This window comes from Polypterus senegalus, chromosome 12 (genome assembly GCF_016835505.1).
Source record: "Polypterus senegalus isolate Bchr_013 chromosome 12, ASM1683550v1, whole genome shotgun sequence".
Taxonomy (NCBI): Eukaryota; Metazoa; Chordata; class Cladistia; order Polypteriformes; family Polypteridae; genus Polypterus; species Polypterus senegalus.
The window spans coordinates 135,195,381-135,222,658 of record NC_053165.1 but is presented as its reverse complement, the minus strand read 5'-3'; the positions used below and the strand labels follow the sequence as shown (position 1 = coordinate 135,222,658).

Sequence of the window (27,278 nt, the reverse complement as noted above, 5' to 3'; positions counted from 1 at the left end):
TAAAATTTCGTTACAATGAATATCTTTACAACAAAGTATTTTTATGGTACCAACAGTTTCCCCATATGACACGAGTCTATAGAAATCTCATTATTATGAATTACATTCAGCAGATATTTTCATTACAACGAAATGACCTTGAAATGCCTGAATGAATCATCCACACAGCAGTTAGTTCTGTGGTTGCAGCTCAGTTGTGCACAACGATCCCCAAACAGAAACATTGTAAAAAAAAATTTATTTTCTTCGAACTGTTTTTTCTTTTTTTGCTGTTTTTGTTTTCGGTGGTTTTCAGTGATACCTTTTGCTTATTGCTCGTCAATATTTGAAAAACATCCATTGGAATTTAACTCATTGTCACCCTCCTATAGAAACGGCAGAAACAAAAAAACGATAACAGCTCATATTAGAAAAAAAAAACTTTTAATTTTTGTAGCTCTCGATTGCGGCAAAAAGAAAAAAGACGTTGCCTGTGAATTTGGAATTTCGCCATTGACACTGTCAACTTTCTTGAAAGGCCATACAAAAAAAAGGAGAAAAATCTCGGATTGCAAACGTATGCCAACTGCTGCATTTGAAGACGCTGAAAAAGTCGTTTTTATGTGGTTAAGTGATGCTTGTTCAAGAAATCATTCCTATTAATGTGGCACTCATTCAAGAAAATGTGAGGTTTCTAAACTCTCTTGGGACCTCCCACAACTGGACAACACATCGAAGCGTCCTGAAGTGTGATCACCGCATCTGTGGAGGAATGTTTATCCATTGCCGGGATAACAGCAGGCTCACAGCTCTGGGGCGGCTCTTCACCGAAGAAAACAGAAAAGATCTCGATGGGTGATGCAAGGAACATTGTAAATGCAGGGAACAGGATTACTTGGCCACTAACCTGGCCACAACCTTGCCTGACTGCTGTGACTGTTTATAGGAGAGTGGCAGATCATGCTACAATAAATAAGCGTGCTGTTCCTGTTTCAAGCTGAATAAAGCTGGTTTTGCTAAGGTACTGTGACAAAGCCTCGTGTTTTGGGGTGTAAGACAGGGACTTATAGCACGACCACGATCTTTTAGGATTCTCTTCTAAAGCACCTCACTGCGCTGCTGTGAGCCTGCTGTTGCCCTGCCCCGGCAACAAACAAACAATCTTACACAGATGCATCCATCGTGTAAGAGAGTTCAGAAACCACACAATATAAAGAAGAAGAAAAGGATGATTCGGCTTCTGATTGATAACTGTGCTGCACACAACATGCTTCCACATTTAGATAATGTTCGCGTTGAATTCTTCTCACCCAATTGCACAGCAGTGCTTCAGCCATTGGGTTTGGGCATCATTCGTAGTCTGAAAGTGTATTATCGCAAGGAAATGCTGAGAAAAATTCTCATCAGCATAACTTGTAGGCTGTAGAAGACCGAGTTTAAGCATTATTTCCCAACCACAAAAGACCCTTCAAATGGGAAGGAATGGATCCTCATTTATGAATAAGCCAGGTGAATCAACTTTGTCTGTGCTTGAAGAGGATCAACTGCTTGAGGTTGCAAATGATGGTGGCCTTAAATGTATGTTTGAGACAACTTCAAATCACCATACGTTTTGGATTAAAGTCAAGGTGGAATATCCTGAGGTTGCCACAAAAGCACTGAAAAGTCTGCTTCCATTTCAAACATCCTATCTTTGTGAGACAGCATTTTCTGCAGTGACAGCAACCAAAAAGAGATTACGGAGTAGACTGAACATAAGCAACACACTTCACGTGCCACAGTCTTCCATCATCCCCAGATGGGATCGTCTGGTTGCAGGAAAACACGCTCAGGGTTCCCACTGATTCGGCATTATGGTAAGTTGTATAATTTCTATTACAATAATATAACTTAATAATAATAGAAATGTAATGTAAATTGTGTATAAAACTGCCCTACAAACCTGCCCTGAATGCCCCCACCACCCTGTCCCTGGAAAAATGCGCTTCTATAAAAGCGGTCCATGGTGTCAAAAAGGTTGGGGACCACTGGTGTACAGGATTGTCATGTGTGTGCTCTTCGGCTGAAGTCTACAAGTTTGATTATGAATCAGCGTGTGACAGAGTGCTAGGAGGCATCTGTTGTGTGTTAGAGTTTTGCATTTCTGGCATGGTGAAAGCGTACACTATGAACTATCAGGTCTACAGTGCCCTATATAATGTTTGGGACGCAGACATATCTGCTTCACATATTAAAATTACAAATCAAACAATTCAAACCTTGAAATGGAGGGGCTGTGTATAAAAAGTGTCATTACTACATGGTGTGACCAAAATGTATCCTTTAAAGTCTGCAATGTGCACTTGACTCACAATGTCTGAATTGTTTGATTTGTGGAGCAGAGAGGTAAGTCAAGGAGAAATGTGTCTTTGTCCCAAACATTATGGAGGGCACTATACTGTGGATGCATGAATGATGGATTAATGGACAAAAGATCGTTTGACAATGTGTGTGTAGTGGGGGTCTTTGTACCTTCTCTGCAGATACACAAACCGTCTAACGGAGAGCAGTCGGCTTCATTCAGGCAACTGCACACTGCTGAGCAGTTATCCCCATAGGTCCCAGGACGGCATGTTTGAGTGCAATCTTCTCCCTGGTGTTTCAGGATAAGAAATAAAAAAAAGCAGAGATGAAGAGATGAACTGCTGACTGGCACAGGTGGCAATGCAGCATTCCCCTCATCACCCCATGTTTTAATAAGTGATGTCATTAAAGAAACATGCAGCTCTGGAGAATCACGGCTCTGCGCTCGTTACAGGGGTCTTTCAAGTATAAATGTGAAGACCTTAGAGACAGCAGTTTGAGTGACAGCTGACAGGAAGCATGAGGATCTCAATTAGAGCTCCAGAGCCTGAATAAAGTGCAATGACAGCCCCCCAGCAACCCTCATTACCACCACGTGGGACAGTTTTCTGCCCATCTCACTCCTTCAGCTCAATATTAGTTATTTCCCTCTTGTTTTCAGGGGCTCCCAATGCACTCCTCGGATCTCTGTACTGCCCTCTCAGAAGCAGAAGATCTGCCCTTGGCCTACAGGTTCAATTCATGTTGCACTTGGTATCCTACCGAGCACAATTAGTTTGACAGCAGAACCCTGTGTGTCTAAATGTACCTCTTACCTAGTGGGATCCCCTCCAATTTATAAGCAGTCATTGCTGCCATCCTCCTCAATTGTGAATAAAAACCAAAGTGGTAGAAAACCAGAGCAAACCATCATGAAACCAGCTCCATGACAAATCCTAATGAGAGGTTGATAAGGGAATATCTCCTCTTGTCACTTACACAACATTGTGGCACCTACCGTGAACCCTGGTGCGCACACACACTGTCCTGTTATGCTGTCACAGTCAGCCCCATTGTCACATGAACATGGCTCTTGGCAGCCTTCTCCGTGGTACTGTGGAGGGCACGTTTCATTACAATAGAGCCCTGTCCATCCTGCAGCACAGGTACACTCGCCGGAGAGGGGGTGGCAGCTGGGAAATACAAAAAAAAAATAATAATCACTATTTAGCAGAAAATTAAATTTTGTACAGTATATTTAGTGCAGCAAACATATAAGGTTGACATTATTGAGACATCGATATTATGCAGGCTTACTTGTTACAGTATAGCAGCTGTGACCTCCAGGGGACACCACCACACCCCAGACACAACCACAACAAGACAGTCCCTGGTGCAAGTAAATGTTTTTTTTATTTCACAAATACCTCTTTCACAGTCCTCCCCAGAATCTTCAATTCACAATACTCCTTCTTCTTCTCCTCCAGATGAACTTTGCCCTCTGCCTCCCGAATCTGACTCGACTGGAGGAGGCTGGATGGCTTTCTTTTATATTGGACCCGGGAGTACTTCTGGGTTAAGTGGAAGCTCCCCCAAAATGGGGAGTCCTTCTCCCTGCAGCACCCTCTGACAGAACCCAAGATACTAACATTGTTATCCCTCAAGACTACAAATCCCATGGATTCCAGTGGGTGTCCATATGGGGTCCATGCCAGCAGAGCACTGCCATCTATTGTAGTGGGGGAGGAACTGCTCTTGATAAACAACCTCCTCCAGTCCATCCATTAACCTTTCATCCATCCATTAATCATGCCCCATCCTGGCAGGGATATGCCTCCTCTCATGTTATCCTACCATTAGGCTTCCCAGCCGGGCAAGGAATCACTTTTCACCCCCGTTGGGATGCCAGTCCGTCCACCATGGCACTTACACTGATCACCTCAGAATAAGAATGCCATTTGTATAAACTCAGTATGATAAGCTGCATACCACATTGTAAGAGATGGCATCCCAGACGGAGCAGTACCAGGATCTTTACCCAGCTTTGACACCAGTACGATGGAAGGACAGGAGAAGGCAGTGCATTTAGGCCTTTCACTACACACTAGATGACAGGCTCCCTGGGTTGTGGTATCCTTGCAGATACCCACAGGGCATCATGGAACTTGTAGTTCTGTGGGTTAGCCCTGTTGGGTTCTGTGGGGACCATCAGGGGATGCTGAGAGGATTAGTGAACTCTACATTGTGGGGCTTGAGCCTCACTCAGAAGTATTCTCGAGCCACACTCTCAGGGTTTTATATAAAAAAAGGCAGCCAGCTTCGTTATGGTGAGCCAGAGTCGGGAGGAAGAAGACAAAGTGTGAAGAGTGAAGAACAGAGACAGAAGGAGTGAAGTGTGATAGTGTGGAGTGGGAAATTATGTGAGAGAGAGTTTCACATGAATAAAATTCTTAGTTATACACCAAAACTTGTGTCCATGCTGTTGTGTTGGAGTCTGGGTGCTGCATCGCCCTCTGGTGGTCACAGGATGTACAAGGTCATATGGCGAACGATGTACACATTTACAGGTTCTGGAAGAGGCGTGTGTTCTGCATTTAGAGATAACTGTATATTCTGGTGTACATGTCCTAGTCATGCAGAAATGCTTAAGCATATACACAAAGACAGGGCAGACACATTAAATAATGAAACCTGGGACATTGCATGTTTTTGCTGCCCCCTCAGTTTCAACCCTTGCAATGTATATCCTTACTAGACACGAGTCAATACATTTAACCTACATACACTGTGTATTACGATACAGGGTTCATAATATATACTCCCATCCATCTATTTTCTAAACCCACTTTAGAAAGCTCTTTAGAAAGAGCTGGGGCCTATTCCAGCAAGCATGGGGTGCAAGGCAGAAATAATCCCTGGGCAGGGTGCTAGTCCTTTGAAGGGTTAACACACTCATGCTTACACTAGGGTGAATTTAGCATCGCCAATCCCCCTAACCTGCATGTCTTTGGACTGTGGGAGAAAACTGGAGCACCAGGAGGGAGAACATGGAAACTTTACACAGGGAGAACCCTGTGACAGGAATCCTGGTCTCCTTAATGTGAGGCAGCAACACTATATCACTAAGCTACTATGCCACCCGGGTAAAAAAAAAAAATATATATATATATATATATATATATATATATATTAATTTGGGAAAAATATGAAAAAATAAAAGGATTAGCTAACAGTAAAAAAAAACCACACACACAATAGACATTAAACACAAGCACCTACGGGTATCCCAATGGGGCCTTGCCAGAAGGAATGCTGCCTTCCAGTAAACAGGTGGTGGGGGTGGTGACATATGCATACGGGGCACTTCATTCACTTTGGCCTGCCAACCTGGCAAGGGAAAACTAACCATCCCAGCCAGGATGCCAGCACAGTGTCCTTTTGTGTTACTGGCCTCTCAGCTGGGTAAAGACCACTCATTCATCCCCACCAGGATGCCAGTCTAGCTGCATCTTCCCCTGTGTTGGTGTCCCATCCATTCATCTCCTTCGGGACACCTCTCTTTTCAATACAACAGACTTTCACTAACTGTGTGCCTGTGACCGACACCTTAATAGTCCCTCAGAAATTACAAAATGGCAAAATATATACATTTTGATATGTGAAAGATCAAGAAAATGAACACCAATATCAATTGACTGACCTGTACATTTGAAATACATATGCTCCATTTTGAGGCTTGGGGCCTTACAATGCAGCTAAGCTGTGCAAACTGCAGTCTTAAGATATTTGAAACTTTTAAAATGAAAAGAGTTGTTAGAATTTTAAAAGGCAGTATACTAATTAGGCATGTGATGTGTATGTAACTCAAACTGTTCATACTTCAATTCTTTTGTAATGTTAAAAAAATAATCTTATATGAAAATGGCACCCTGACCCAAGTGCCACCTGAGGCAATCATGTTGTCTTGTCACCCCACATGCTGGCCCTGCACAAAGAGGTGTACAGGTGTGTAGGATAATCTAGTCTGCATTTTTCCAGATGTACAGGGACATCTTAAGTGCACAGGGAAATGTTCGCAAGCATACAGGGTCACGCAGGAGGGCTACACAAGGCTACAGGGTCAGGTACAGTAGATCATGCACCACTGTGGGCAAATGAATAGGGACAATCAAATGCATGTGTAGCGTGTGATGCAGGAAGGTGTTTACATGTCTACACAGTCAAGTAGAGTATAGTCTGTATGTTAGGTCCAGATGTATTTGGTCAGTGATACAATCTTCATAATTGTGGCTCTGTGTGCCACCAAAATGGATTTGAAATGAAGCAATCAAGATGTGAATGAAGTGTAGACTTGCAGTGTGAATTAAAGGCACATAACAAAATCATTGCATGAGCCATTTATATACATGGCTCCCCTCCATTTTCAGGAGCTCAAAAGTATTTGGACAAACTAACATGATCATAAATAAACAATCATTTTCAATATTTGGTTGAAAATCCTTTACAGTCAATGACTGCCTGAAGTCTGAACCCATGGCCTCCTCCAAGTGCTGGGTTTCCACCCTACTGATGCTCTGCCAGACCTTCACTGCAGTTGTCTTCACGTGCTGCATGTTTGTTGGACTTTCTGCCATCAGTTTTGTCTTCAGCAAGTGAAATGCATTTCCAAATGGGTTGAGGTCAGTTAACTGACTTGGTTATTGAAGAACCTTCAACTACTTTACCTTAAACAGCACTTGGTTTGGCTCAATGTCCATCTGTACTGTGAAGCGTCGTCCTATCAGTTTTGCAGCATTTGGCTGAATCTGAGCAGATAGTATAGCCCTGTACACCAGAAATCATCCTGCTACTTCTTTTAACAGTCATGTCATGAATAAACACTAGTGACCCACTTTTTATTAGCAGTCACACATGCCATAACACTACCTCAACCATGTTTCACAGATGATGTGGTATGCTACAAATCATTAGCTGTTCCTTCTCTTCTCCATATTCTTTTCTGCCCATTGTTCTGGTTCACTAATCTTAATTTCATTTGTCCAAAGAAAACTGTTCCAAAACTGGACTGTTTTTTAAAATATTTTCTAGCAAAGTCTTATATGTCCTTTTTATGCTTGAGGCTTAACAATGGTTTGCACCTCTGTCTTTACTTTCATGAAGTCTTCTGTTGATTGTAGACTTTGGCAATGATAGGCCGAACTCCCAGAGGGCTAAATTGTTTTTTCTTCACCAAGAACAGAATTCTGTGACCATCCAGCACAGTAGTATTCCATAGTTTTCCAGACCTGCAGGTGTTACTGAGCTCACCGAATGTGTGCCTTCTCTTTAAGAATGTACTAGATGGTTGATTTGACCACACCTGGTCTTTCTGCTATCTCTTGGATGGGTTTGTTTTGTTTTCTCTGCCTAATTATGGCCTATTTTTACTTACATGGACAGCTCTTTGGGCCTCATATTGAGAGTTAACAGCAACAGCTTCTACACTCACATTCCACACTTGGAATCAACTGCAGACCTTCTACCTGCTCAATAGTTAATGAAAAAATGAGGGACCTGCTAACAAACGTCTATGGAACAGCTTATCGGTTAAATGTCCAAATACTTTTGAGCCTCTGGAAATGGGGGCACCATGTATTAAAATGGCTGTCATTCCTAAATGGCTCATACTATATTTCTATAAAACCCTTTGAATCAATCCTGAAACCGTACACTAAAATCATGTAATTATTTCTTCATTTCATATCCATTGTGGTGGTGTATAGTTCCAAAATTATGACAATTGTGTTACTGTCCAACTACTTATGGACCTAACTGTACATATAAATTGCTAAGGTCTGTCTGTTTGTCATGCAATTACTTGCAAACTACTGGAGCTAGAACCTTGATCTTATTTTTGAGCAAAAGCTTATAACCCAATACGTACTGGTATTGCAAAAGTTTGAAGCACTAGAAAACTTGCAAAACTGACCTGTACTCATGGGGTTCTTATGGCAAAGTGATTGGCACACTGATCAGGAAGGTGACATGGCAGACAGAGAAAGAAGAGCAACAACGTGTGCTGGATGTAAACCAAATTGCAGAAGGTGATTACACGACAGGATGAAAAGGAATGAAAGCTTTGGCATCTACATTGCATCAAGCATATCTGGCGTGAAACTTTGCTGGTATTCGTGAACTACTTGGGCAAGAACCTTGAAAGATGAAAGATTATTCTAGAAACATTCTAGAAAATGGTACTCAGCTTCAGTCTTGGAGGTCCACAGTGGCTGTAGGTTTTTGTTGTAACCAAATTTTTATTTCAGCCCCATTTATTTTCTACTAAAGCAATATGTTTTTGGGATTACTTTATGATTCAAAACCCTTAATTAGCCTACTTTAGTTTTAAGCGACTACATTAAGGTTTTACTTGTTGCCTGTTTTCTTAAGCAGCCATCAGTTAATAATGAGGTGCAGCTCTCCAGCTAATGTGCTTCCATTTAAACCCGAGTACATGCATTACAAAAAGTGTCTGTGTTAATAGAAATCTGTTCTGGACCACACAACATATGGATAACGTTCTCAGAAAATCCAACAACATGTAAAGTGAAAATAGAATAGGCCCCAGAATAGACCCTTGGGGGACCCCACAGGTGAGAAGGGCCTAAGAAGAAGACAGATTGTCCAGGCCCACTGAGGTATGTGAGGCCTTTGAGGTATGACCTGTACATATCCAAAGCAGTTCCTTGGATATCCTCAGACTGATCAAGATGGGCAATAAGAATACCATAATCAGCAGTATCAAGTGCTGCAGTTGGATCTAACAGCAACAAGACAGCAGAATCCATAGAGTCACTAGTTAATAAGACATTGTTTAGAACCCAAAGAAGTGCAGACTCTTGTGCCTTGGCGTGACGTAAAACTAGACTTTGGTCAACTTTAGTTATTTTTATCTTACCAAAAGATCTTGACTGTACAATGTTCTCCTCTCCTGCTAAATTAACCATAGCCTGGAGATGTCCATTAATTTTTAACATTCAAGATGATCTACGTAAAGGTTTTCCAATGCTGTCCCTGTCTCAGTGTCTATATATACACAGGGAGCTCCAATCTCTGTACTACAACCTGCATGAACAAGGGGGCCTGAGCTGCCTCGAAAGCTTGCATGTTGTAATCTGTTCAGACAGCCAATAAAAGGTGTCATTTTGCTTGACTTCTTATTTAATAAATTCAAGTAAAACTAAAATGGATAGTGACAAATGAGAACTACTTTGGAAAGTTACGTCCACCGTGTGGTCACTGTGACGCTGTATTTACTTTCTCGTATATGAAGTATAGGGAAAGTATTGTAATTGACCACGAGATTTTGACAAATCTCAACAGTTTAGACCTTCCCAGGTTCAATTTTCTTTCTCATAGCAAAAGTATTGTAATTATCCAAAAATCAGATTTTGAGATTTTGATGAATCTCGACGTTGTAGACCTCCCTGAGTCTGAAAATACAAATTTTGGAATTATGTCTATGTGTCTGTGTGTGTGTGTGTAAACACGATAACTTGAGTGCGCTTTCAGTTAGGTCAACCAAATTTTGCATTACTGTAGGTACAAAACGTAGATTTCTATCAGCTTTTGAGCTATTTCTGCTAACCAGAAGTGGTACTTTGTTATTCATGTAGCTGCAGAGTCAGAGTCTGATTTATTCAACTTCCATCCATCCATTTTCTAACCTGCTGAATCCGAATAGGGTCACGGGGGTCCGCTGGAGCCAATCCCAGCTAACACAGGGCACAAGGCAGGAACCAATCCTGGGCAGGGTGCCAACCCACCGCAGGACACACACAAACACACCCACACACCAAGCACACACTAGGGCCAATTTAGAATCGCCACTCCACCTAACCTGCATGTCTTTGGATTGTGGGAGGAAACCGGAGCGCCCGGAGGAAACCCACGCAGACACGGGGAGAACATGCAAACTCCTAACTCCGGGTCTCCTAACTGCGAGGCAGCAGCGCTACCACTGCGCCACCGTGCCGCCCCTTATTCAACTTTACTTTTATAATAATTGTTCAATATATTATTAATTTGATTTGATTTGTTGTTGCTGGTTCTTTAATGTACATGATATAAAAATATAATTGTAAGAACCAATTTTAGAAAGTTAAAGTTTTGAGTTAAACTCATATTAATGTTTGCTTAATTTGAATAGAATATAGATTTCTTCCATAGTCATAGACAATGGCATAGTCTTTTCCCCCTATAAGTTAGTAAGAGATAGAACCTTCTTACTATAACTGAGAAACAGTGTGATAACAGATTCTGTTGTGTTTAGAACAGGTCCCAGTAAAGAGGGACTTGAAAGGCCCATTTTCTACTCAGAGATACTCAGGGATAGGCATACAGTTTTCTGACCGTCGTCGTTTTAAAATGGTTCAGAAATGTTAAGTAAATAGTAATGATTTGAGATGTAACAAGATTTAAGCTTTGAACAGAACTTTTCTTAACAAGATTTTTTCTTATTTTTTGCTATATTCATTTTCTTTTACGTGTGAACTGTTTTACTTCTGATTTTTTTTCATGGTTACTGCAAAACACTGTCTTGGCCAAAATGAAAAATTCCGCTTCCTCCATATGAACCACCATTATTTGAGGAGTGGAAGTCCATGTTGTGGAAGAAACGACCGTCACACCCTGGGTGACCTAAAACCTCTAAGAGAAAACAGGCAGGAGGAAGTTTAAATCATAACCATTTATTCTCTTTGAAGAGGGAGCACTCCTATTATAGGACACTGTAACTAGATGCACACAGCATTCTGTAACAAGATGCACATCTTTTCTTGTAGATGAGGTCTTTTTTATACACAACTAAAAGCTACAGAATTAGATTACATCATACAAAGTTTCTTACCCTCACTGGCAGCTTCCAGTTGCTATCCAGACATTGGGCAAAATGAACTGTACTAAATTATAAGTAAATATGGTCAGCAAAAGCATGCAGATCATTAATGTCAAGCATTGTGTGTTTGCTTTGCCATTTTAACTCCTTTCTTTATTAGCACAGAACTTGAAGGCAGAATGCCTTCCTTATACAGCAAATAACAGATACAGTACTGTTGTGCTTGAAAGTTTGTGAACCCTTTAGAATCTTCTATATTTCTGCATAAATATGACCTAAAATATCATCAGATTTTCACTTAAGTCCTAAAAGTAGATAAAGAGAAACCAGTTAAACAAATGAGACAAAAATATTAGACTTGGTCGTTTATTTATTTATTAAGGAAAATGATTGAATATTACATATTTGTGAGTGGCAAAAGTATGTGAACCTTTGCTTTCAGTATTTGGTGTGACCCCCCTTTGCAGCAATAACTGCAACTAAACGTTTCCGGTAACTTTTGATTATTCCTGCACACCGGCTTGGAGGAATTTTAGCCCATTCCTTCATACAGAACAGCTTCAACTCTGGGATGTTGGTGGGTTTCCTCACATTAACTGCTCGCTTCAGGTCATTCCACAACATTTCAATTGGATTAAGGTCAGGACTTTATTCTTCTTTAACCATTCTTTGGTAGAACGACTTGTGTGCTTAGGGTCGTTATCTTGCTGCATGGCCCACCTTCTCTTGAGATTCAGTTCATGGACAGATGTCCTGACATTTTCCTTTAGAATTCTCTGATATAATTCAGAATTCATTGTTCCATCAATGAAGGCAAGCCGTCCTGGCCCAGATACAGCAAAACAGACCCAAACCGTGATACTACCACCACCATGTTTCACAGATGGGATAAGGTCCTTATGCTGGAATGCAGTGTTTTCCTTTCACCAAACATAACACTTTCATTTAAACCAAAAAGTTCTATTTTGGTCTCATCCGTCCACAAAACATTCTTCCAATAGCTTTCTGGTTTGTCCACGTGATCTTCAGCAAACTGCAGACGAGCAGCAATGTTTTATTTGGAGAGCAGTGGCTTTCTCTTTGCAACCCTGCCATGCACACCATTGTTGTTCAGTGTTCTCCTGATGGTGGACTCATGAACACGAACATTAGCCAATGTAAGAGAGGCCTTCACTTGCTTAGAAGTTACCCTGGGGTCCTTTGTGACCTCGCCGACTATTACACGCCTTGCTCTTGGAGTGATCTTTGTTGGTCAACCACAACCTGAGGAGGGTAACAATGGTCTTCAATTTCCTCTATTTGTCCACAATCTGTCTGACTGTGAATTGGTGGTGTCCGAAATTCTTTAGAGATGGTTTTGTAACCTTTTCCAGCCTGATGAGCATCAACAGCTCTTTTTCTGAGGTCCTCAGAAATCTCCTTTGTTCGTGCCATGATACATTTCCACAAACGTGTTGTGAAGAGCAGACTTTGATAGATCCTGTTCTTTAAATAACACAGGGTGCCCACTCACACCTGATTGTCATCCCATTGATTGAAAACACCTGACTTGAATTTCACCTTCAAACTAACTGCTAATCCTAGAGGTTCACATACCTTTGCCACTCACAAATATGTAATATTCAATCATTTCCCTCAATAAATAAATAACCAAGTATAATATTTTTGTCTCATTTCTTTAACTGGTTTCTCTTTATCTACTTTTAGGACTTCAGTGAAAATCTGTTGATGTTTTAGGTCATATTTATGCAGAAATACAGAGAATTCTAAAGGGTTCACAAACTTTCAAGCACAACTGTAGTTTCCTGCTGACAGCCCTGCTTGCATCCCGTCTCAGCTTCCCTAAGTTACCTGAAAATGCTTTTATATTATATAGTGAACTTTGCTAAATGTGCTTAATTAATTTAAGATATAAAATCCAAACCTCACAACTATTAATTAATTTGTCTTGTTGTGATATTTTTTTTGTTTCATAGTTAAAGACATAACAAAACATATACAGCCTTGCAGAATGGAATAAGCCATCATAACGTGTCACAGGAGGAGGAGAATGCAGGTGTATACAAATTGGAGTATACTGCCATGTAGCCGGGACTATATGGATGTACAAATGCAGACATACAGGGTTATGTGAAGTGCAAAGGTACAGAGTAAAATATAGAAAAGAGTGTGCACATGTAATGCAGAAGGTGCGCTGAGTTAATGCTGAAGTAGATCAACATTTAAACACAGAAGGTGGTGTGCAGTTCTATGCAGAGAAAGGTGTGTAGGCGTGACAGACCGGTGCATTATCAAGAAAACATTTTGCCTTGTTTTTAAGCAGAGCTTTGGACTCACCTCAGGGTATTCCTTAAATCGCAGGGGCAATGCTTGTCACACTTTCGTCCGTAGAATCCTTCAGGACAAGAGCGTTGCTGGCACCGGTCTCCTGAATAGCCTGGCTCACATACACAGGCTCCATTGACGTGGAAACACTTGGCTCCATTCAGACAGTCACATTTGTGGGCACACTTGACACCATAGCTGCCGATGACACACTCGTCTTGACACCTAGAATAGAGACCAGAGTGTGTGAGAGGTGGAAGGTGCCTGGTGTTAAGTGTTGCCATGTGTATGATTAGAGTGAACGGCATGATTAGACGCCATTCACTTATTGTGTTCAGTCACTAGGCAGAGGATAATCAGATCATCGTAATTAGTGGGCATACTCATTATAAAGTCAGTATTCCAGGCAGATGAGCTCCTGGATGAACAGGTAGTTTGATTCCTCCAGAAACTGGGCTGCAGTAGCTAGAAATCGGGATAAAGCTTGGAGTATTGTGTGTTGCAGTGCATATCGCATTAAACGTACCCTCAGGCCCCAACCTATGAGCATGCACTGCGGGACTCGACATGACTCTAGTTGGAGAGTATGTCAAAAAGCTTGTCACACCAGTTGATGAAATTTTCAGTCATTGCCTTTATTTACAGTACATAATCTTAACAAGTTGTGGACAGTCGCAGAATACTCCCATGACAGTCAATTGTATAGTGTGACATCCCCAACATCTAAAATAAAATCGCCAAGATTGTGTTACCATTCATCTTTGAGTGTGTGTGTGTGAGTGAACAAACAATCAGTGTTCAGCTAGAAGAATAAGACATACAATGTAGCAGCAAGGACAAAAGCAAAGAAGGTGTTTTGGAACACACAAAGAGAAGAGTGGCTTGTCTCTCCGATATCTCATGTGATTGTACTCCAACAGAATGGGAAGAACATACTGTACAGAATCAAAAGAACCATACCTGGACAGCCACCGGTGCTGTCGAGCATCATGTTAATTGACTGTCAAAATGAGGTACATTTGTACTATTTTTGTAGTGCACTAAGAATTTTGATACCCTGGTGAAAAGGGAGACTGAATGAGGACTCTGAGTGTTTGAGCTTGTGAGTGTCCTGGATAAAAACCAAGATCTAGGCCTTCAACGACATCTTGGGCACAGCCATCTGCAGTGTGTCATTCTGCTTAGGAACATTGACCTTGTTGAGATGTTTACTTACCTTGGCAGCGACATTCATGTTTCTGGTGACTATTCCTATGAAGTCAGTGGATGGATTGGGAGAGCATGGGGAGTCATGAGGTCGATGGTTAGGGGTCCAAGTCTTTAGAGATCTGGTGCTCCCTGATTCACTATGTGGTTGCAAGACATGGACACTATCCAGTGACCGGAGATGAAAACTGGACTCCTTCGGTACTGTGTCTATTTGGAGAATCCTTGGGTACTGCTGCTTTGACTTTGTGTCAAATGAGCGGTTGCTCATGGAAACCTAAATGAGGCAAATTACCTGCATTGTGAGGGAATGTCAGTTATGCCATTACGGCCATGTGGTGTGATTCCCTGAGGGTGATTCGGCTCACAGGATCCTCACTGCTGAGGACCTGAGTGGCAGAAGCCCACGTGACACCTGGCTGTGGCAGATAGATATTCATTTCCAGAGAGTGGGATTGGACCACGTGTCTGCCTGGAGGGTTGTGAACTCGGATCCCAAGTTGTTTTGTCATATGGTGGGTGTGGCAACGCACTGTACTAGTGCATGCTCCCCAACCTGACCTGTGCTGAAAGGTCATGAGAGAGTCATATAAATCCATCATCCCCTGCAATTCTAAGTCATGCAATCTGACATTCCCAAGGCAGTGAGATCTACCAACTGCAGTTATTAAGTATGACATACTCTCCGACTCAAAGTCACAGTAGGCCTCCAGCCTAGCAACTACCGTTGTAGAGTCTGATTATACAATTTCCTTATGAACTTCCACCAAGGCTTCAAATGTCATATTGTGCCACAAAAATACTGCAATGTCATCTCATTTTGACAGGCAACCATTATGGTGCACACCAGAATGAGCCACAGTCTGGGCCTACTGTTTATTCGCTTTTCATTTTGATGCATGTAATCTGTAACTTGCCGTGTTATACACCACTGTGACAAGCCCAGCAGGTGACGAAACCTGCAGCTTGCATGTCACAAATCACTCAAGACACATTCAGAGAGCTTCCACTTCATGAAACCCATGTTAGATGCTACTTGGACAAACCTATAAAGGGATCTCAAAGCCTCTTGTTTATGTCATATTTGGCCAGACACTGGTCTTATGTCACAGGTTCCTCAGGTTTAATCTACTTGACAATGAGAAAAAGGTGAAAAGGAAAGTGCACCCTATTTCAGTTCTAAGGTTTTACTGTATGTACCAATACATAATAAAAAAATCATTTGGTCCTTAGCAGATCTTAAAATTAGGTAAATACAACCACAGATGAACAACACCACATGACATATTACACCATGTCTTTATTAATTTTACAGAAACTAAGCCAAAATGCAGAATTAGTGTGTGAAAAATTAAGTCCACCCTTACTGCTTCCTTAGAAACAAATCCAGTGCACTTCATTAATTGATAATCAGCAAGTGTGACCTCCTCTATAAAAGCAGAAGTTTTGGTAGTTTGGAGCATTCATCCATCCATCCATCCATTCTCTTCCGCTTATCCGAGGTGGGGTCGCGGGGGTAGCAGCTTAAGCAGAGAGGCCCAGACTTCCCTCTCCCCGGCCCCTTCTTCCAGCTCTTCCGGGAGAATCCCAAAGGCGTTCCCAGGCCAGCCGAGAGACATAGTCCCTCCAGCGTGTCCTGGGTCTTCCCCGGGGCCTCCTCCCGGTTGGACGTGCCCGGAACACCTCACCAGGGAGGCGTCCAGGAGGCATCCTGATCAGATGCCCGAGCCACCTCATCTGACTCCTCTCGATGCGGAGGAGCAGCGGCTCTACTCTGAGCCCCTCCCGGATGACTGAGCTTCTCACCCTATCTTTAAGGGAAAGCCCAGACACCCTGCGGAGGAAACTCATTTCAGCCGCTTGTATTCGCGATCTCGTTCTTTCGGTCACTACCCATAGCTCATGACCATAGGTGAGGGTAGGAGCGTAGATCGACTGGTAAATTGAGAGCTTTGCCTTACGGCTCAGCTCCTTTTCACCACGACAGACCGATGCAGAGCCGCATCACTGCGGATGCCGCACCGATCCGCCTGTCGATCTCACGCCCATTCTTCCCTCACTCGTGAACAAGACCCCGAGATACTTGAACTCCTCCACTTGGGGCAGGATCTCTCCTCCAACCCTGAGAGGGCACTCCACCCTTTTCCGGCTGAGGACCATGCTCGGATTTGGAGGTGCTGATTCTCATCCCAGCCGCTTCACACTCAGCTGCGAACCGATCCAGAGAGCTGAAGATCACGGCCTGATGAAGCAAACAGGACAACATCATCTGCAAAAGCAGTGACCCAATCCTGAGTCCACCAAACCGACCCCTTCAACACCCTGGCTGCGCCTAGAAATTCTGTCCATAAAAGTTATGAACAGAATCGGTGACAAAGGGCAGCCCTGGCGGAGTCCAACTCTCACTGGAAACGGGCTCGACTTACTGCCGGCAATGCGGACCAAGCTCTGACACCGGTTGTACAGAGACCGAACAGCTCTTATCAGGGGTCCGTACCCCATACTCCCGAGCACCCCCACAGGATTCCCGAGGGACACGGTCGAATGCCTTTTCCAAGTCCACAAAACACATGTAGACCGGTCGGGCAAACTCCCATGCACCCTCCAGGACTCTGCTAAGGGTGAAGAGCTGGTCCACTGTTCGCGACCAGGACTAAAACCACACTGTTCCTCCTGAATCCGAGGTTCACTATCCGGCGGACCCTCCTCTCCAGAACCCCGAATAGACTTTTCCAGGGAGGCTGAGGAGTGTGATCCCTCTATAGTTGGAACACACCCTCCGTCCCCTTTTAAAGAGGGGACCACCACCCCGGTCTGCCAATCCAGAGGCACTGTCCCGATGTCCATGCGATGTTGCAGAGACGTCAACCAAGACAGTCCTACAACATCCAGAGCCTTAAGGAACTCCGGCGATCTCATCCACCCCGGGCCCTGCCACCAAGGAGTTTTTGACCACCTCGGTGACTTCAGTCCCAGAGATGGGAGAGCCCACCTCAGAGTCCCCAGGCTCTGCTTCCTCATTGGAAGGCATGTTAGTGGGATTGAGGAGGTCTTCAAGTACTCCTCCCACCGACCCACAACGCCCGAAGTCGAGGTCAGCAGCGCACCATCCCCACCATATACGGTGTTGACACTGCACTGCTTCCCTCCTGAGACGCGGACGGTGGACCAGAATCTCCTCGAAGCCGTCCAAAGTCGCTCTCCATGGCCTCTCAAACTCCTCCCATGCCCGAAGTTTTGCCTCAGCAACAACCGGCCGCGCTCCGCTTGGCCTGCGGTACCTATCAGCTGCCTCCAGAGACCCACAGGACAAAAAGTCCTATAGGACTCCTTCTTCAGCTTGACGGCATCCCTCACCGCGTGTCCACCAACGGGTTCGGGATTGCCGCCACGACAGGCACCACCACCTTGCGGCCACAGCTCCGTCAGCCGCCTCAACAATAGAGGCACGGAACATGGCCCATTCGACTCAATGTCCCCACCTCCCTCGGGGCGGGTTGAAGTTCTGCGGAGGTGGGAGTTGAAGCTACTTCTGACAGGGGACTCTGCCAGCCGCTCCCAGCAGACCCTCACAACACGCTTGGGCCTACCAGGTCTGACCGCATCTTCCCCACCATCGGCCAACTCACCACCAGGTGGTGATCAGTTGACAGCTCCGCCCCTCTCTTCACCCGAGTGTCCAAGACATATGGCCGCAAGTCCGATGACACGACCACAAAGTCGATCATCGACCTGAGGCCTAGGGTGTCCTGGTGCCAAGTGCACATATGAACACCCTTATGCTTGAACATGGTGTTCGTTATGGACAATCCATGACGAGCACAGAAGTCCAATAACAAAACACCGCCGGTTCAGATCGGGGCCATTCCTCCCAATCACGCCCTTCCAGGTCTCACTGTCATTGCCCACGTGAGCATTGAAGTCTCCCAGCAAAACGAGGGAATCCCCAGAAGGTATGCCCTCTAGCAACCCTCCAGAGCCTCCAAAAGGGTGGATACTCCAAACTGCTGTTGGCATACGCACAAACAACAGTCAGGACCCTTCCCCACCCGGCGGAGGGAGGCCACCCTCTCGCCCACCGGGTAAACCCCAATGCACAGGCTCCAGTCGGGGCAATAAGTATGCCCACACCTGCTCGGCGCCTCACCGGGCAACTCCAGAGTGGTAGAGAGTCCAGCCCCTCTCAAGGAGATTGGTTCCAGAGTCCAAGCTGTGCGTCGAGGTGAGTCCGACTATATCTAGCCGAACCTCTCACCTCGCGCACTAGCTCAGGCTCCTTCCCTTCAGAGAGGTGACATTCCACGCCCCAAGAGCCAGTTTCTGTAGCCGAGGATCAGACCGCCAAGGTCCCGCCCGCCACCACCCAACTCACACTGCACCCAACCTCCTTGGCCCCTCCCATAGGTGGTGAGCCCATGGGGAGGAGGACCCACGTTACCTCTTCGGGCTGTGCCCGCCGAGCCCCATGGGTGCAGGCCCGCCACCAGGCGCCCATCGAGCCCCACCTCCAGGCCTGGCTCCAGAGGGGGCCCGTGACCAGCGTCCGGCAAGGGAAAACGTCGTCCAAAGGTTTCACTCATCATTGGAGGTTTGTTGAACCGCTCTTTGTCTCATCCCTCACCTAGGACCAGTTTGCCTTGGGTGGCCCTACCAGGGGCATAAAGCCCCGGACAACATAGCTCCTAGGATCATTGGGACACGCAAACCCCTCCACCATGATAAGGTGACGGTTGAAGGAGGAGTTGGAGCATTCAGGTGTGTTATAATACAATGTCAAAGAGGAAAGACATGAACAATGATCTATGAGAAGCAATTATTGCTGCCCATCAATCTGGGAAGGGTTATAAGGCCATTCCCAAACAATTTGAACTCCATCATTCTACAGCAGGTGTCCAGTCCTAGAAGGTTGCAGTGGCTGCAAGTTTTCATTCTATCCCTTTTCCTAATCAGTGACCAGTTTCCACTGCTAATTGCCTTCTTTTCCTTTCATTTTAATAACCCTATTTTTAAGGATTCAGTCCTCTGAGTTGATTCTTTTCATCATTAAATGGCAGCCAAACAGAAATGAAACAGAAGACCAGCTAAATCAGGGCTTCAAACTTCCAATACCAATTTCACTCCAACCAGTTTCTTAATGAGATGCTGATTGTTGCTGCTAATTAAATGTTATTTTGTAACGGCTGACTCACCTTCCCTGAACAGCAGCTACACCACCAAGACCCATGAGCAAGATGAGGAACATTAGACCCGACAAGCCGTACTTCTTCCAAATAAGTTTCCCTAATCGCCGATCAAAGATAAGCCAAAAGACAAACAATATGTAAAATAATAAAGTGAGTATATATTAATAAAAAGAGAAATGAATCAAACTCCAAACAATATATATTTTACGGCCAAAACCCGAAATCAGCCAAAGCGGGAAGTGTCTGGCCAAATCGGGAAATGGCCAATGTCGCTGTAAATTGACCGGCCAATGTCCGATCTTTTCCTTGATTTCGGGATTTGGCCAGCCAGTTTGCGAAATGGCATGGAGCGATCAGCCAAAGACGTAAGAAAAAAGGCATGAGCAGTGATTTATTGCACACTTAGTAGTGCAATTGCATCAAGTGTAGCCTTGGCGGCTCTTGTTAAGAAAGTGGACGCCACTTGGTTGTTTCACAATAATTAAGATTAGGTATATTAGTAGATTTCACATTTCTGTTATCGTTTTAGCCATAAAATAATGACTTAACATCAGGGACCTATTTTATCGACCTTAAGGTTAGTGTTTGGACGAGGGGAAGGCCGTCTCAAGTGGCGTCCGCTTTCTGAACAAGACCAGCCTTGAGTAGTTTCTCATGCAGAATGGAAAACTCACTTCTGAATCTGCATCTGAAAGTTTTTAAGCATCTTTGCACCTTGAGCGGACAGTCTTACATCAGTGCATCGGATTTTGGCCAGGGAATTCTCACCACTTCGCAAAATGGCTGGCCAAAGTAGCATATACGCTGGTCATTTCTAGTAATTCGGACTTTGGCCACACCTCGCGGCCAAAATGCGAAACGGCCGGCCAGTTCAGGAATTGGCTGAACTTCGGATTTTGGCCGTAACACATATATATCACACCACAACCATCCCCGACAAATCACTCAACCCCATTTTAATTCCATGGCTTGTTGCTGGTCTCATTCTGCCACAGCACACATTTCCAAAATTTTTTTCTAAGAACACCGTCAAAGTATTTTGGTGACCTGAGCAAATCAGCCTTACTGAGACCTTCACCTTTCTTTATTTTCAGATACTGTGGTTAGCTCATCATGTGGCAACTTGTTTTGAGTCTCATTATTGTTTGGCTGCTAATTAAGGAAAAAGAAACAACTAAAGGGTCTGAGTCAAGTTAATTTAAACTAAGTTAAAAGAAATTAATTAGCAGCAAGAACTGGTCAATAATCAAGAAGCTGGTTAGAATGAAAACCTGCAGGACTGGAGTTGGACACCCCTGTGCGATGGTGCGGGTTGGCTCCATGTTCCCTTTAGCTTAATTGGGAGCCTTTTGAACCCGCCACTGTCGATAACGTAATCGGATAGGCCACAGCAAGTGAGGACACATATACAGCCAACAAGGGATGGGTGTAAACAGGTGCACAGGGCTTTTATTTAAAGTCAAAATCAAAAGTGTTTAAAATAGTGCAGCTAAAATATCATCCAAAATAAATAAATAATCCATAAGAATAGTGTCCAGGAGGAGTCTAAAATCCAAGAAATAAATAATCCTGTAAAATAAGGTTAAAATCTGAGATCTTCTCCTATTAAAACACAATGAGCCCCAAATGCTGGCTTCTAAAAGTGACTTCTCCTCCACTTACCCCAACTGGGCTCTTGCAGCCAGTGAAGGTATCCTCCCAATGGGTGCAGTCAACCAATAAATCCAGGCTTCATTCTGAGCCGCCCTTCCATCAACATGCGCCGGCTGGACTTTTGAGCCACACGTGTCTTTCCCGCTGCTCACATGTGGCCCTGCGGGAGACACCATCAATCGGGCTGCTCCTACTCCCTGGTGTTCATTCAACAGGAGCGCCTATACCTAAGCCTCAGGCTCCTACAGCCCTGAGACTCTCTCCTGACCACCTACCTCCATTCTCCACAACATGTCCCTCTTTCCTTTCCTTTCCTACCTCCGACCACTCCTTCTGTCCTCTTCTTCTTTTCTGTCTGGACTCGTCCTTTCCTTTTTCTGTTCTCTCCCTCTCTATCACTTGCGCAATCCTTTTAAAGGCAGCTACAGCAATCACAGCTTCAGCGCTAATTAGAGTCACGGACCATCCTGTAAGTGTGCACAAAATTCAGGTCAATCCGCGCCCACCTCTCGCATTGAAGCTGCTCCTGCCACACTAGCACACCCTGTCCAATGACACTAGTGTAGATGCTATTTATTTATTTAAACTGTGCCAGAGCCGTGGATCTCTTACCACAACCTGTCCCACAATTCACAAGTGGGAAAACTCTTCCTAGGAGTGGAGGTCCCAGCAAATTCACTCCAAGGTCAGACCGTGCAATGGTCAGAAAATTTGTAAAAAACCCAAGAGCTGCATCTCAGACTCTACAGGCCTCATTTAGCATGTTAAAAGTTCATGACAGTACAATCAGAAAAAGAATGAATAAGTATGGCTTGTTTGGAAGGGTAGCCTGGAGAAAGCCTCTTCTCTCTAAAAAGAACATGGCAGCACAGCTCAGGTTTGCAAAGTTGCATCTGAACAAACCATAAGACTTCTGGAACAATGTACTTTGGACAGACGAGACCAAGTGGAGATGTTTGGACATAATGCACAGCGCCACGTTTGGCGAAAACCAAACACAGCATATTGGCACAAACACCTCATTACCAACTGTCTAGCACAGTGGTGGAGGGATGATGATTTGGGCTTGTTTTGCAGCCACAGCACCCAGGCACCTTGCAGACATTGAGACGACCATGAACTGCTCTGTATACCAAAGTATTCTAGAGTCACATGTGAGGCCATCTGTCCAACAGCTAAAGCTTGGCTGAAATTAGGTCATGCAACAGGATAATGATCCCAAGCACACCTGCAAATCCACAACAGAATGGTCCAAAGCCCAGACCTCAGCCCAGTTGAAATGCTGTGGTGAGAACTTAAGAGAAATGTGCATAAAATGATCTGCAGCAACGCTCTAAAGAAGAGTGGGCCAAAATTCCTCCCTGACAATGTAAGGGAATGATAAAGTCAGACAGAAAATGATGACTTCAAGGTATTGCTGCTAAAGGTAGTTCTACAACCTATTGAATCATGGGGTGTACTTAGTTTTCCACACATGACTTTTCAATTGTGGCTTCATTTTTTTAAAATAAATAATGACATTTTGGAATCTGTTGTGTGTTGCTTTGCACCTGAGGTTAGATTTAAACAATTCTAGAACCTGGTAAGGACCAGGGGCCTCATGTATAAACAGTGCAAGGGCACAAAAATGTTGCATAAGAACGTCTCCACGTTCAAGTCGTGATGTTTAAAACCTAAACTTGGCATAAAGCCACGCACATTTTCACGGTAGCTCATACCCTGGCATACGCAAGTTCTGCGCTCGGTTTTGCAGACTGGCGGCACCCAGTGTCAAAGCAGTACTACTGTTCCTGTGTGGTTTCCCTTTCTTTTTTAGGTACACGTCCACATCATGAAATGAACCGCATATTATTAGTTTAATGCATCTGATTGTAATTAACCTGTAACAATATAATGGTCCACAGAATGGTCAAACTATTCTAAATACAATAGCTACTTTAGCGCTGTTACTCTCACTGCACCACCTTCTTCTTTCAGCTGCTCTCATTACGGGTTGCCATAGTTGATCATCTTTTTCCATATTACTCTCACTGCACCACTTGGAGTATTTATATTACTGTACCTGAGTGTGAATCACAGCTGTACAGCAGCTGATCAGAAAGAGAATTATTGGTATACAGCATCAAGCACACGCTGCCTCAGCTATGCTGCCTGTTTGAACTGCTCTCACATGGCAAACACTTCAAAGCTTTTCCTGTACGGACCTCGCAGTTCAGAAACAGTTTCATCCCAAGAACTCTAAACGCACTCAATCAGTCCATCAATTGCTCCTTGTAGAACACTTTGTACTTATAAGTACAATTACCTCACTGTAAACTTGCGATACAGTTATAATATTGCACAACCTGAGCCACTTTATAAAGGACATATTTACATATGATGACGATATAATTTGATGAAATGTAGCAAAATATGTGTATTATATTATACAGATAAAAATTTAACTTCATTTAAATAATCTATATTGTTAATTATTAAACATGTGAGGACTTGGTGTTGCAGCGCTAGTGATGATCTGGTGCTCTGTTCACGGATTGTTCCTGCCTCGCCCTGTATTCTTGCTTGGGCTGGCACGACACTGGATGGATAGAATAATTAAACACGTACTACAAAGATATTTCTAATGTTCCTTAAAAGTTTTGAAGAATCTGCGTTCTAAGCTTACAGGTGGCTTAACGTCTATTACAGAGCTGATTGTGTGGCGATTGGGTATATGGAGAAAGAAAAGTAAGGACAGGAGTAGTGGGTTAGTACGTTTGAAAGAGACAGTACTGCTACAATAAATTATTTCATCGAAGGTCGCACAGCAAGAATCTTGCGCAAGACATAAACAATCACTGCACCACCGTGTTCCCATGTTTAATAACGTGCTTTAACTCTTATCATCATGAAAATGAAATCAAGTATACATCTCAGTATTTTAATTATTCAGAGAGCTGCAATATCACAAATGTAATGGATTCTGTGTCCTGTCTGAGGAAGAGAAAGCCCAAAAGCACAAAGTGATTCACACACATAGTGCACTTAGAAGATCAAAACATTTAACGTGCTACTTTAGTTACGATGTTATTTGAGAAACTAGTAAATTAAACAATTTTAAGATGAAGTTTATGATGTTCTACTTTAATAACAAAATAAACTACGTGATTAAAGTGGAAATTTCAAAATTAAAGTTGACATTTCGTGCTTTTTTACCCACTGTGTGCCTATTTTTGTTTCTCTGTACCATAATAAGCTTTCATATGACACTCAGACAGTGGGCTACGACTCGCCTCTTCATGGCAACTTTGATATCTGACAACTGTTTTTAATTTCAGCCACTGTGCGACTTTGTGAACTTGGGCTTTCAAGTTTTCCGACATGCTATGTCACTCGATCAGCTTCCTTTTGTTGTTTATACCACTGTTTAAACCAACAAATAGTACATTTTTCCTTTGCCTCCACTTGGTATTCGCTGAAATTCTTCTATTTGCCCCCCGTGCTTTTGCCATTGCCTTTTCAAAGAACACTGAGCTTAAGGGCTATTTATATTGATTTGCATGTTCAAAGAAACGTAATTGACCTGCGGTGGGCTGGCGCCCTCCCTGGGGTTTGTATCCTGCCTTGCGCCCTGTGTTGGCTGGGATTGGCTCCAGCAGACCCCCGTGACCCTGTAGTTAGGATATAGCAGTTTGGATAATGGATGGATGGAAGAGGCGTAATTCTGGGAAGAGTTGGGGCAGGACAGCAGACACATGCACATGCATTACTTTTCATGCTAACTGGGATTTATGTAGCGGAAGAACGTGGAAGTTCACTTATGCATCTGGATTTTTTTGTGCATAAGCACATTTATGCTTCTGTCCGTACGCCATGTTATAGTGTGAATTTTACGCACGCCATTATGCATGAGGTCCCGGATGATCTTATTATGTCCTGATATGTAAAACTTTAAAACTGTAAGAGGGTGTACTTTTTTTTTCACATGACCGTATCTCCAAAGTACATATCTCGCGCTACTCTGTGCCACCTGCCAGACAATTCACCCTACAGGTGGTTCAACATAACTTCATGTCAACACTTACCTGTCCCCAGTATAGCCAGCAGGGCACTGGCACTGGCCAGTTACATGATTGCAAATACCTCCATTATGGCATGGACAGTCCTGTGTGCAATTAATTCCAAATTTTCCATACGGGCATGGCTGGGCACAGACAAAACCCTGCAGGAGAAAGCCACAATAATGAAATATTCACAATTTGGACATTTATGGTAATTCTGGGGTACGAATTTGAGAAGCGGGCATTCCTAATTCATACCATCCATCCAGCAGGGCATGAGCACTCTCCGGTAATGTGGTGACACATCCCACCATTTTGACAGGGACATCTCATCTCACATTGAGCACCGTGGCTACCAGGGGGACAAAGTTCTTCACAGCTGGAAAAAAAAACAACAAAAATGTATACATAATAGTTCGCACTGGTATTGTGTATCTCTATAATCTGTTCCCTTCCTTGGAGACTTACAACACTCCAGTGTAGCCAGGAGCACAGCGGCACTCCCCAGTCTCATGGTCACAAGTGGCACCATTCATGCACTGGCACTGGAACTGACATCCTTTCCCATAAGTCCCCAAGCTGCACGACTCCTCACACCTCCAGCCCTTGTAACCATCTGTGCATACACATGCGCCAGTGATCGGATTGCACAGCGCACCATTCTGACACTGACATCGGTTACTGCAGTGTGGACCCCAGTGATCACTCTCACAACCTGCAAAAAGACAACAGGGCATATGGGAAATTACATAAGGGCACAAAATAAAAAGCTAGGTCAGTTCAGTTGAATAAATGTATAATTAAAAGACCAGTGACGTTGAGTGGTCCCAACCATACTTAAGAACAAATAGGTAGACTCATTCATTTTCCAGATCTACTTTTTCCCATTATGGGGCTGAAGGGATTTAGAGGCTATCCTGGTAGAATGGACACAAGTATTAATGTATAAATTAGTGTACTGTATGTGCTGTACAGACTGGAAATAGTAATACGGTATTGGAATGCGAGGAGGCCTGCCAGGTTACATTGACTGTCTCTTACATCCTCATATCTTTCAATCACTTTGATGAAGATGCTGAAAAGACCTTTGGACATAGTGCCTATAAAAAATATTCACCCTCTGGAAATTTTCACAATTTATTATTATACAACATTGAATCACTGTGGGCATAATTTGGCTTTTTTGACACCAATCAACAGAAAAAGACTTGAAAACAGATCTCTGCAAAGATGAAACACAAAATAATTGATCACTTCCTTCAAGTCAGTGTTTAATAGTGGATACTCTTTTGGCAGCCATGACCGCCTTGAGTCTGTAAGCACAGGTCTCTGTCAGCGTTGTACATTTAGTAATTTCTTCCCCTATTCTTCTTTGCAAAACTGCTCAAGCTCTCTCAGATGTCATAGGGACTGTGAGTGAACAGCCTTTTTTAAATCCTGCCACATATTCTCAGTTGGACCGAGCCAGTCCAGGGGTTTCACTTATAAGACTTCTTAACGTAAAAATGCTATTACACCAAAAAACAGGAATTTGCTAACGCCTAAAAAATAATCAGATGGTGTACGCACATTTCTACACAATTTACCCTTTATAAATCACAATGGTCTTGTAAATGTGTTTTTGTGAACACACCTCAAACCCTGCCCTGTCCCACCCTGAAACAACCATATATGGACCATGCTAATCAACCTCATACA

The 27,278-nt window shown here is 43.6% G+C and overlaps 1 protein-coding gene across 5 annotated transcripts in view; it reads right to left on the bottom strand.

Annotated features, from left to right (window-relative positions):
- The window catches only part of megf11 (multiple EGF-like-domains 11), a 133,785-nt gene that overhangs the window by 34,607 nt on the left and 71,900 nt on the right, over window positions 1–27,278 (bottom strand). For all 5 annotated transcript variants that reach the window (XM_039773531.1, XM_039773529.1, XM_039773532.1 and 2 more), the window contains exons 6-11: window positions 26,049–26,295; window positions 25,839–25,959; window positions 25,605–25,741; window positions 13,511–13,723; window positions 3,320–3,494; window positions 2,491–2,611 (exon numbers count right to left, since the gene is read on the bottom strand). In XM_039773531.1, the coding sequence (XP_039629465.1) occupies window positions 2,491–2,611; window positions 3,320–3,494; window positions 13,511–13,723; window positions 25,605–25,741; window positions 25,839–25,959; window positions 26,049–26,295 (1,014 nt within the window). The remainder of the gene's footprint in view (window positions 1–2,490; window positions 2,612–3,319; window positions 3,495–13,510; window positions 13,724–25,604; window positions 25,742–25,838; window positions 25,960–26,048; window positions 26,296–27,278) is intronic.